Source organism: Dermacentor albipictus, chromosome 2 (genome assembly GCF_038994185.2).
Source record: "Dermacentor albipictus isolate Rhodes 1998 colony chromosome 2, USDA_Dalb.pri_finalv2, whole genome shotgun sequence".
NCBI classification, from domain to species: Eukaryota; Metazoa; Arthropoda; class Arachnida; order Ixodida; family Ixodidae; genus Dermacentor; species Dermacentor albipictus.
In genome coordinates this window covers 148,125,360-148,138,378 of record NC_091822.1, presented here as the reverse complement: position 1 = coordinate 148,138,378, position 13,019 = coordinate 148,125,360, and the positions used below count along the sequence as shown (strand labels likewise).

Genomic DNA, 13,019 nt, shown 5'->3' with positions numbered 1-13,019 from the left:
TTTGCAGCTAACCTCAGGACAAAGAGTTTCAGGTGCACGGGGCTTACCTTACTGCAATGATCGATATCAATAACCTTTGTTGTGCATTTTATCATTGTTCGACGAGCAAACCAAGTGTTAAGTTGAGAATGCAACCTTTATTACCGCAGTTTGCATGCTGTGTCAGTCTCTGCTGGGGGGGAATGTTTGCCCGTGCATGTGCTATTGATTAATGTGTGTTTGATAACTTCAGCTTTATTACTGTTGTTGCCGCAGGTTCTTGCATGGCATATTGCAGTTTATTTCTTTAAGTCATTGGTTCTTTTCTAAAGTGTGAACAAACAGGCTGAGCGCTCCTAAAATGTCTTGCTTGTTGCTCCTACAGACACCTGCTTCAATGTTTCATGTTCTAATCTCCCTATATTTGTTTTTTCGACGAACAGCTTCAACTGGAACGACCTACCCATCACCGAACTCTGTGCTTTTTAAATTATGATATGTAAAGGAACGTTTTCTTGCAGTATGTCAGTGAAGCCAGATAAGGCAGCTTTCTTTCTCTATTCTAACAGGCAGTTGTCAGCTGCTTGAAGCCATTGTACTGCATCTCTACATTTGCTAGAGAGCTGTAGACCAGATTTACTAGTCTAATGACTGATACAAACAGACATAGTAGCTGCCAAAGTAAGGCCTGTTGATAATAATGGCTGGTTGCAGGGCGTGTAGTACATAATGTGATGACTGTGATGGAACCAGTGGAAAAAAAAAAAAACGCAGCATAAGATGAAGACATACATGTCACTCATGATGAGTGCACACCGGACTTACAGTTTGCAAGCCCTTTTTATCTTGTGCATGTTTGGTCTTATGTTAAATCTTTTTTTTTTGTTGGTCCAACCACAGTTGTTCAGGCCTGTAAATGCTGTTATGAGGAAAAACTCACTTAAATGCGCTTTTTAAAATTAGAAGTGTAATGGATTGGGCTTGGTGGCTTTCCATGGACGCTTATCAGCATTCAATGCTTCAGATGGGCCAGATCTTATTTATTCTGTTTTGTTTGTTTTTTACATCTAAAGGACTCTTCGCCATCACTTACTTTCACTTTGCATAGTTGCACAGTGCGTAGGTATAACTTTATTGTTAGAGCACATTTTTTGAATGAGCATAGGCATGGTGCACTAGAAATTAAAAAAAAAATGAAAGAAAGAAAGAAAATATAGGTGGCGACAACAGCTCGGACATGCTGTGTGAGCTAAGACATCACAGAAGTTGGCATTGTCCACGGGAGTCTAGTCAGTTGTTTATTGATAAAAGAGCATTGCATACAGTTACAAAGTAAATAAAAACTCACTAATTTGGCAACATTTAGTGACTTTTGTATCTTTCAATGTATGTAAAAGAGGCATCAAATACATATTAATTTTACCTTGGAATTGCGGTGTCAGAAAGACATTGTTGTTGCTGCAGTTCTTGAACAAAAATGGTAAACATTACCTTTGCTTTCATTTTATTCGCTATTAATCAAGCTCCTCCTGTCAACTAAATGCAAATGGAGTTTTACAAGAGTAATCTAAAGCCTCGAACTTTGTGTTTTAAGATATGTATATATATATATTCTTTTTAACATTGCATGTCTCTTCAGGAGTAAAAAACTTGAGACAGAGTATTGTCATAATGGGTAACTTTGCATGCCGTAAAGGGGCACTAATGAAAAAGATAAATTTTAGCTGTAGTGGTAAATCAACGAAGATTTTGAAAGGGCACTTTATCAGTCATAACTGATTTGTTGTTTATCATTAGCATTCCTTTATTGCTTAAAGCAGGGAACCAAGACTGCGCTACTTGTGGCATGCCTCACAATTTTACCTATAACGAAGTGCAGAATCATCAGTACACATCTCACACTGCTTGATTGCCTGTCATGCATAACTGGCCTCCTTCTGGCTTGTGGCAGTTTTTGCGCTTACTTCTGTTCATCACAATGAAACTCTGCTCTGCTTTCCTACCCTAAAGGGATTCTTGGTGTGTTATATTTCAGACTTGGAAGTGAGCGATCCATTGTACAGTAAAGAGCGCCATGCTCGTTTGAGAGCCACACTGAAAGCACTCGTTAAAGAGGAGACAGACTACCAGCATTCACATCATCGAGGTACCACTGTCATGCTAATGGCGTGTGCAAGGTTGCACTCGTGTTTATCATTGCGACGATCACACACCTATGCAGCCATTTGGGGCTTTATTCTTGTTTTGCTTCTGTATCGTTTTCATTTTTATATTAGCTCAGAGCTAGAGTGTTTGGTGAACTTGCGGGAATTCGAATTCCTCTAGTACTCCTGCACTGTGTGTTAGAAGGCTAATGAAACTGACGTTGGGCAAATTTTTTTTTACAGCGAAGGAGTCATTAACACAGACTTGCTTCATTAATAATTCATTACCATTAGCAGCTTTGAACATATTTGAGGGGGAAAAAAAGGCATCAAGTACACTTTCTCCGACATTGCCCATCCTGTGACTACACTTTTGACACAAATCAGCATCAGCGTGTTTTGACAGTCTTCTTTCTCACCTCGTTTTAGTCTGGCTAATTGATTTCTTTTGTCTAAGATTGAGATTCCTGACGCACCACTTGAGCATGCATGTACACTCTGATAGCGCCAGCAGGACTGGCAGACACAGCCTTGATGGTGTGTAGATTCTTAAGAGAACTACTTCTTTATAGACAAAATGGATTTGCTAGCATCTGTGAATGTACAGCCGTAACCTGTGACTACACTTTTGACACATATCAGCATCAGCATGTTTTGACAGTCTTCTTTCTCGCTTCGTTTTAGTCTGGCTAATTTATTTATTTTGTCTAAGATTGAAATTCCTGATGCACCACTTGAGCATGCACGTACACTCTGATAGCGCCAGTAGGACTGGCAGACACAGCCTTGATGGTGCATAGATTCTTAAGAGAAGTACTTCTTTATAGACAAAATGGATTTGCGGGCATCTATGATTGTACAGCTGCTAGAGTCTCATGAATTTTCTAGAAGTTGCTCTTTTTTTCCGAAAACTTTTCTATACACTGCGGGAAGCTACACAAGGCAGTGTAGAGTAGAGGCTTGAGGAATGGGACAGTTTTTACATATTACATTATTGCTTAGTTCACTTGGGACATAACTACAAAAGGGACTGCTCTGAATTCGCACCAGGCATTACCCTACATTAAAACAAGAGCTCTTTCTTTGAAAATGTTTTTAAAAAAATGCAAACAATGAAATGTATTCCAAAAGGACTTCTTCTTGGGCAAGTTAGTGCTTAGATTTCCTAGGTACACTTTGTGGCACAAAATAAATTATTGAAAAGGGACAGAACAAAGGAGGACAGTGAAGCGCTATTGGCGCTTGGTGCCATTAGCACTTCACTGTCCTCCTTTGTTCTGTCCCTTTTCAATAATGTACCTTGTGCCACAAAGTATACCTAGGAAATTAAATGTATCCGTTTACACCTGTACTATATCGAGGAGTGGGACATCACATTAGTGGAGTGGGACACTTTAAATATAGCCACAAAAATTTCTCTACTCAGCGGCGGCAGGTAGGCATGTACAGTCGAACCCACTTAAAGCAATATTCAAATGCCACGAAAATTCCAGTTATAACCGATAATTGTTATAATCGGGTTGCATGAAAAAAATCGAAATTGGGGGATGGCACAGCTGATACGAGAAAACTATATAGGCAGGGAGGCCAGTGCCCCTCCCCACCACCTTCCTCCGCCAAGCTGCTGATTGTGTTCACTTGTTTAACTGCTTCCTGTGTGCTCTGATCGCATGTAACAAGCCGCGGCTGTCGGTGTTAAATAATGGCGCTGTTATAACAACTGCAAAGAGGTGTCACAGGTGGCAAGCAATATGTGAGCACCGCCGAGGCATCACTTTGGTGGCCCCAAAAGGGGCCTTTTAACAGTTGTGAGAAGGCTACCGCGGCAGCCTGTCGGCTTGAGAAATCCAGAAGAAGCGCTGAGGAGAGATTGCTACAAGTATCTCACCACGTACTTGTCACTGGCTTGCACGAGAAAAGCCCATGTCCATCAGCCATGCATGCTTTACTCGAAGCTTGCCGACATCCTTCTCCGAGGCATCCAAGCGCTCCACGTAGTGCAGCAGAAGGTTTCTCGTAACAATGAAGCCCCGGAGGGACTGAATCATGCCGGGCCTTCTGTGAGGACAATGTTGAGGCAGCCTGCCCTACCACATTATTGCCGCCATCCTCACCATCGCTATCTGATGCAAGCATGTTTGCGACGATCGTCTCATCGATTAGAAGCACTTAGTTTCCAAATGTATAGCTGTGCGCTTCCTTTTCACGCACCTCTTCAAAACACGAGCTGTCACAAAGAAAAAACTTGAAGAAGTGGCACGCGGTGCTTGCGCTGAGTGTTTCAAAGAGCTGGCTACCTTGGGAACGAGAGCAGTATGCATGCGATCATGGCCGAATGGTTGAAGCATTGAGCTGCTGTGCTTCACAGCTGAGGTTTGATTGCCACCATCAGTCACACATCATTTTCTATTTATTTAAAGTGAGTTGAGGCAGGGACCTACCTACCTATCCACTGCAAAGGGGCAAAAAAGAGGCAACAAATACTTTGCGTCAAAAAATGCGAGCCATCCCACCCGCCGTCTGCATGTCAAATCCCTTCACGGCACACCTACGTCACAGTCACACCTTCTCACACCTCTCCCTTCCCTGTCACCTCTGTCGGACTTGTGTTTCAGAGGGGTGGAAGGCAGATGAGAAAGAGGCGCGCACTGCAGCAAAATCCTGTCACATCAGGCGCATGGCATAAGGGCGGGGTTGGCGGCTCACTTTCCCTTTTATTTAAGGGGGTGGGGGCAGGGAAATTCACGTTCTTGTTTCTTTTGGCACAGACACCAAGTAGGCAGATGTATAATCATTATAGGCAAGAAGGGGGCATTTGAACATTGTAGTAAGTGGTGCTAAGGCTGCTCATTGTTGCATCCGATTGTAGTTAAAAATGGTAATGCAGCTATAAGTACTGTACTGTATAAGTACTGTACTTCTGTCTAAAATCTTTCAAGGTTTGTCCCGTCTATTTTCATGCAACTTGGTTTTAACAATTATCAGTTATAACAATGGAATTTTCTTTGCACTTGAATATTACTACACCGGTTTGACTGAGCGTATACATGGCCTTCATGCCTTGTCTTTGTGGTGGGGGCAAAGCCTGCGGGAGTCAAGATAGCAGCAACCCTACTAGCCGTGGCGGCGGAGTGGACGCAAAAGCTTTGCAGGCGTCATTCCATATTATCTATGTAAAGATATCATTGACACGACAGCATGAAACAGTCTCTTTAATCAGCAACTCAAATTTGACACATTTTTTTCCTCATTAAAGGTCTTGCTTTTTTCTTCCTTTTTTTTCTTTTTTTGCTTTTTTCTCTCGATTGCTCAATCATTGAGAAAGTTCTACAGCCCCTTCTGTGAAAAAGCTCGTCAGTGACTGTACTTGTTTGCATAAAAGGTTCAATTTCAATACAGTGAAGCGCTGATTTTACCAACTTCATTATTTAAGTTTAACTACAATGTTTTCGAAACATTATAGTATAAAATTGCTACATGGGATGCCACTCTACACATTTGAAAAAGCTTTGACAGGGCCCTGAAAGGCCTTGAATATCCTTGAAGTTTTGTCTCAAACACTGTATGAACTGTGCTACGTAATGACTTTGACATATGGAGTAGATATTATGTCAGATCGTGTACCAATCTTTTTTTTTTTCTTGCTACTGATAAGCGATGCAATATTTTTTTTATTATTATGAATGTTGGCTCTGCAAGAAAGGTTCTGTAGCTCCTACAGCATGCCTGTGACGCATGAACCATAGTGCGGGGCCCTCGTATTTTTGTTTGAATTAACAGAAGTTTGTATTCTTCCAGAGAGGCACTGATAAAGAAATTTCGTTGGAGTTGGAAAGCATTGAAAATTTATGTTGGTATTTGTAGGCACAGCATGAGAACATAAACTCAGCAGGAAACAACAGATTGCATCACAGGCACCAACTTGCAGTTATCATTATTTGGTTTGCAAGGGAAAACAACCAAAGAATAGTCATAGCGGGCACTGGCCTCTAGTAGTGACATAATGCCTACCTGCTTCTCGTAGACAAGGGGTACATAATGAATAAACAGTCAGAAAGGTAAGCAATAACAGCAAGAAGGTAAAAAAAATATGCAAGATATTGCACTAGCCAGCATGCAAATCACAGCGCACAAATGCAGCTAAAAGAGAGAGAATCAAAAAAAGAAATGTCATTGTTATGAGGGTGAATCAGAAAGTCTTTGCCCTATTTTTTTATTAGCCAGAATACGGTTCATTCAGGTGATCACAAATATAAGGACTATTCTACTTACCTTACGCTATTTTTCCACATGGCCCCACACCAGTTCAGCCATTTGTCCCATCACAGCACTAAATTTGAGAAATGTTGTCGTCAGTCAGCGATGCATGCAACCTCCCGAAACGCTCGTTGTCATGCAAGTCTTCATGGCATTTTGCGAGCTTGCAACATGACCCCCTCACACTTCTCAAAGCGAGACCCCCTTTCCCCATTGGTGGGCTGCATTTCCCTCTGGATTTTGATGGGCGTTCGTCCCTTGCGCTATGGAAAACAAATCACACTTACTTGCTATACGACGTGGATGTGTGAAGCACAACCACCATCTTTAACAACTGACAGCAGTGCCATACCACGGAGCTACCAGCAGATATGGCCGGGCCGGTCCAAGAAAGTTCTACCGCTGGGAATGGATATGTTGACTTCACATTTACAGCTGTAATTTGGCAAAAAATAATAGGGCCAAATACTTTATTATTCGCTCTCATAGAATGCAGGAAAATTGTATGTCTTTGACAGGCAAAGCATAAACATGAAAATCCAGCCAGGCAATTGCCCACCAAAGCTCGCAAACCAAGGCTTTGCAATCATCAGAGGTCATGTATAATTGACGGAAGCCTTCGCATCAGAAAGCTCATCTCCTTTTCATATACCGTTTAAACAGTCACGTTTAATGCAAGTGTAAGTGTAATTGTCAGTCTAGACTTGTGTTCTTTGCTTTCAGTGAAACAGATGCTTTATATTATTGTACAATGGGCAGCAAGCAAGAGCAATTGGCAGTTGGCGCTCTTTGGCCAAAACTGGCCCTTGCACCAATAAAACCCATTAATCAATGAATAATCAATCAGGGATTAGCAAGTTTTAGAATGTCTGTGCTCTTACCCATGTGTTTTTGCAGGAACAGAAACTTATTCTGATTAACTGAGCACAGTTAGTTAGGTGCAGTAAATAGAGTGCAACTAATTAGGCATGTGACTGTTTGTGGGAATAAATTTCAGAGTTAGCTGGTTGTACAGATGAGAGAAAACATTATTGTAAAGTTGCGATAATTGTGACACCAAACATTTACTTATCAAATATTGAAAAAAAAAAATCATGTGGGAAGAGTCGCTAGATATAGGCATGGGAATGTGACAGGTGAAACAGGGCAGCCCGGGAAAGACACAGAAAGAGGAAATGCCAGGTGTGAATCAGGTGAGCATAATAAGTGAGAGAGGACTATAGAATAGTGCCAAAATAGTGATGCAAAAGGAGTGAAATTGTCAGCACCTGTGGTGCTTGCAAACTAGAGCTCCCCCAGTGCCACCACAATCCATATATATCCATATATATCCAATCCAAATACATGTTGCGACTGTGCATGAATAACAGCTGAAAAATCACCGTCAAGGGTGCAGCAACCCACCTTATGCGCTTACTTGCAACCGTCCGCAAGGTGCATTTTCTGATATCCGTATGTAGACAGTGGAAAGGTGTATTGGCGAAATTGCCATAATTGGATTGGCAGCTGATGTTGAGTTGAATTCTAGTATAGTCAAGAGTTCGACGAAAGTTCGTCTGGTCAGGTAACATGATGATGAAGAAATTACGGCCACTGACCAAGTCAAGGTGAAAAAACACACAGAGACGTTTCGGGACCCGTACGGGTTCCTTGATCACACTAAAAAAAAGTGGCCGTAATTTCTTAAATCAGTGTAAATCAATTTCGTAAATCAGTGGCCGTAATTTCTTCTTCATCATGAGTTGAATTCTGTAAGCAAAGAAGATTTTGAGCAGACTTATAGTACCGTAAGTACATACATAACTGAATTTATTGTATAAATTTTTTTTTCTTGCATGCGAGAGGAATATTACTGCTGTATTAAGGGCAACCTAGCAGTATGAACGACTAGGTCATGCTCATGCAAAATAGCCACGCCACGATTGCAAGGGTGCATTCCAAACACCCACATGTGCTACCCACTTCGTATTTCTGCATGGTGTTCTCATATGACTACTTATTTTTTACTTTGCATTCAGCTCTGCCTTGCACTGCACAAACCCACACACTTCTTCCTTTTGTATGAAAGCATGTCCTACCTAATTTCACCTCTTATGTCAGTTAAGATGTGTCACAATCGTTGCATGACATTAGTATGCTGGCCAACACAGCAGGGAACAAGTTTCACTGAAGGTGTGAGAGTGATCCTGCATTCAGTCACATATACTACAGTGATCTCAAGAGATCAAATAGAATTCGTGGAAATGTCAAAACTGATCAAGGAAAAAGTAAGGGATTTTCGAAATTATAATGTGAGGAAGACTGAGGAAGCAATAACAAATGGATGCAGCGTGAAATCAGGGAGAAGAAAACTTGGCATAGGACAAGTCAAGATGTATACACAAAAAGATAAGCAGGGTAATATCATCAGCAGTTAAGAAGATATAGTAAAAGCAGTGGAAGAATTCTATACTTACCTGCACAGTACCCAGAGCAGCCACGCTACCTTCATTCGAAGTGGTAATGAACAAGATAGAGAGGCTCCTTCTGTAACTAACAATGAAGTTAGAAGGGTCTTGCAAAACCCTTCTAACTGGGGAAAAGCAGCAGAGAGGAAGGAATAACAGTCAATTTAATCAAAGATGGAGGAGGTGTCATGCTTGAAATGATTGTGACTCTTTATATGCAATGCCTCACAACTTCAAGTGTACCAGGGAAGGGAGACATAGAATTGAAAAATTGTAGGCCCATTAGTTTGCGTTAAGTATTGTATAAAATATTCACCCAGATAATTTCCAATAGAATAAGGGCAACACTTCAGTCAACCAAAAGAAGAGGCTGGCTTCAGGAAGAAATATTCATCGATAGATCGCATCCATGTCATCAATCAGGGGACCGAGAAATCTGCAGAGTACAACCAACCTTTCTATATGGCTTTCATAGAATATAAGAAGTCATTTAATTCAGTAGAGATGCCTGCAGTCAGGCACGTACCCAGGGGGGGGCCCGGGGGGGCCCGGCCCCCCCCCCGAAATCATGTGGCATACCCCCCCCCCCTCCCCTCCCCACCCACGCCACCACTCCTCACACATTCCTAAAGCGCCGCCAGATCAATGTTGAGACTTCGCAGCTGTTCATCGGTCAGCATTATGCTGCCTTTTTCACTCCTTTTATATGGCGGTAGTTATCGGCATCTCTTGTAATGTGAAGGACAGTTTTCTCGTAGATTCCCCACCCGCGCGATTAACTCGAGATGCGTTCAGTTGTCACCATCTATTAAACCGTCACGCGCATAGCTGTTGCTTTTGTTAGTTCAGGCTTCTTTGTTTAGGTTGATCCTGAGACCAGGAGAGGGATGCGGCTGTTACTCAGTTGGTCTGTACTCTCATGGAACGAGTTGCGGCCGGAGAAAACGCCAATTGCGTTTAACTTATCCCTTTGCTTCATTGTTTCCTTGCGTTACGGCTCGCCGCGACGCTGGCAGATGCCTGGAATCATATACACGTGATATGGGTTAGATAAGGTGGGAAATAAAATAATGTGAAAGAGCGTCCATCCTGAAACCCTGCAACAACCCTTAAACCCATAAGCAAGATGACTGTCGCCCGTTGCCTCGTCCGTTTTTCCCTAACTGTATAGCACTTTTCGTGCAAAATTGGCAACTGGAAACAAAAATTGCAAGGAGTTGAGAAATTAAGCGATCTACTAAGGGAGAGAGCCAAGGCAACTACCAAACTGCAAGCAAAAGCAAATAATAAAAAAGTTAACCGTTGTTTATGAGAATATTTATGGATCAACATCTTTTTATTTAAAAAGGAAGCAGAGAAAACGCCGCCAGAAGTGGAGAACAATTACTTGTTTTGAATGACGCTTTTACAGTTATCGGTCGAACCGCCTCACATAGCCACTTCTCTGCTGTGCTTATGTGCGTGTTTTTCTAACCTTTCGCAGTGAGCGCAGTACGTCTAGAATCGCAGAGTCCTGCGCTCTACGCGGTTGTATGGGACTGGCGGCCGCACAGCGTTACGCAATTCGCGGAACTGTCAAAACTGATCAACAAGGCGAAAATAACTGATATTCGAAACTATAACATAAGAAAGACTGAAGAAGCCGTATAAAATGAACGCAGCCTGAAATCAGTAAAAACGAAACCTGGCATAGGAGAAACCATGATGTATGCACCAAAAGATAAGAAGGATAATATCATCAGCAGTCTCGAAGATATAGTAAAAGCAGCGGAAACATTCTAAGCTGACCTGTATACAGTACCCACAGGAGTCACGATAGTTCACTTAGAAACAGTAATGAACAGGATACAGAAACTCCCCTATAACTAGCGATGAGGTCAGAAGGGCCCTGCAAGACATGAAACGATGAAGAGCGGGAGGATAAGATGGAATAACAGTCGATTTAATCAAAGGTGGAGGAGACATAATGCTTGGAAAACTGGCGGCTCTTTATACGAAGTGTCTATCGGCTGCAAGGGTCCCAGAAAACTGGAAGAATGCAGACATTATACTAATCCACAAAAAAGGAGACATTAAAGAATTGAACAATTATGGGACCGTTAGCTTGCTTCCAGTATTATACAAAATATTTACCAGAATAATCTCCAATAGAATAGGGTAAACACTGCATTTTGTCAACCAAGGAAACAGGCTGGTTTCAGGAAGAGATACTTTACGATGGATCACATCCATGTCATCAATCAGGTTATCGCGAAATCTGCAGAATACAATAAGCCTCTCTATGTGGCTTATATAGATTACAAAAAGGCATTTGATTCAGTAGAGATACCAGCAATCATAGAGGCACTATGTAATCATGGAGTACAGAACGATTACGTAAAAAGCTTGGAAAATATTGCTACATGCGTGAGGCATTTGTTTGTTTGAACGAGGCGCGTAGGCACCATCACTCCAGAAAAGAGGAGGAAGAACGAACTGGGCTCGCGCTGTGAATCTAATCGGTCAGCGCTGCAACCGTTGTTGTAAATATGTTCTGTAAATAGTTTCTCGTCTTACTGACTCGTCTTTCGCGTTAGAATATATACAGAGGTTCTACAGATACCTTAATTCTACACAAGAAAAGCAGGGAGATAACTATAGAGAAAGGGGTCAGACAGAGAGACACAATTTCTCCAAAGCTAATCACTGCGTGCTTAGAAGAATTCAAGCTATTAAACTGGGAAGGCTTAGGCGTAAAGATCGACGGCAAATATCTCAGCAACCTTCGGTTTGCCGATGACATTGTTCTATTCAACAACAATGCAGACGAGTTACAACAAATGATTGGAGACCTTAACAGAGAGAGTGTAAGAGTGGGGTTGAATATTATTATGCAGAAGATGAAGATAATGATAAATGGCCGGGCAAAGGAACAAGAGATCAGGATGGCCAGTCGGCCACTAGAGACTGTGAAGGAGTACGTTCACCTAGGTCAATTAATCAGAGGGAACGCTGATCATGAGAAGGAAATTCACAGAAGAATAAAAATAGGTTAGATCGCATACGGCAGACATTGCCAGTTCCTGACTGGAAGCTTACCATTATTATTGAAAAGTAAGGTGTGCAATCAGTGCATTTTGCCAGTGCAATATGTCCAGTGCCAATGCATTTTCCAGTGCATTTCCCAGTGCATTTTGCCAGTGCATATCGGGCAGAGACTTGAGAGCAAGTTAAGGACCACGCAAAGAGCGATAGAACGAAGATTGCTAGGCATGACGTTAAGAGAGAAAGAGAGTGGTTTTGATCAGAGAGCGAACGGGTATAGACGGTATTCTAATTGACATCAAGAGGAAAAAATGTAGCTGGGCAGGTCATTTAATGGGCCGGCTAGATAACCGTTGGACCATTAGGGTTACAGAATGGGTACCAAGAGAAGGGAAACGCAATCGAGGACGACAAAACAGTAGGTGGAGCGATGAAATTAGGAAATTCGCGGGCGCTAGTTGGAATCGGTTGGCGCAGGACAGGGGTAATTGGAGATCGCAGGGAGAGGCCTTCGTCCTGCAGTGGACATAAAACATGATGATGATGATGATGATGATGGAGGTGGTGGCCCCCCCCCCCGAAAAAAAATCCTGGGTACGTGCCTGCCTGCAGTCATACAGGCATTACGTAATCAAGGAGTACAGGATGTGTATGTGAATATCTTGGGAAATATCTACAAAGATTCCATGGCTACCTTGGTTCTCCACAAGAAAGGTAGAAAGTTACCTGTCAAGAAAGGAGCCAGTCAAGGCGACCCAATCTCTCCAATACTATTGACTACATGCTGGAAGTATTCGTGCTGTTAAACTGGGAAAGCTTAGGGGTGAGGATCAACGGCGAATTTCTTAGCAACCTTCGGTTTGCAGATGACATTGTCCTGTTCAACAACACTGGGGCTGAATTACAACAAAGATTGAGGAGCTTAACAGAGAAAGTGTAAGAGTGGAGTTGAAGATTAATATGCAGAAGACAAAGATAATGTTCAATAGCCTGGCAAGGGAACAAGAGTACAGGATTGCCATTTGGCCTCTAGAGTCTATGAAGGAATATGTTTATGTAGGTCAGTTACTTACAGGGGACCCTGACCATGAGAAGAAAACTCAAAGAAGAATAAAGAGCACATTTGGCCGACATTTTCAGATGCTGACTGGAAGTTTACCATTATCAT

General features: G+C 42.1%; 1 protein-coding gene across 4 annotated transcripts in view; it reads left to right on the top strand.

The window, feature by feature from the left end:
- The window catches only part of Pitslre (cyclin dependent kinase 11B pitslre), a 60,379-nt gene that overhangs the window by 24,482 nt on the left and 22,878 nt on the right, over window positions 1-13,019 (top strand). For 2 of the 4 annotated variants that reach the window (XM_065429137.2, XM_065429136.2), the window contains one exon: window positions 2,015-2,125. The exons of the other annotated variants lie outside the window; for them this stretch is intronic. In XM_065429137.2, the coding sequence (XP_065285209.1) occupies window positions 2,015-2,125 (111 nt within the window). The remainder of the gene's footprint in view (window positions 1-2,014; window positions 2,126-13,019) is intronic. 4 annotated transcript variants of the gene reach the window in all.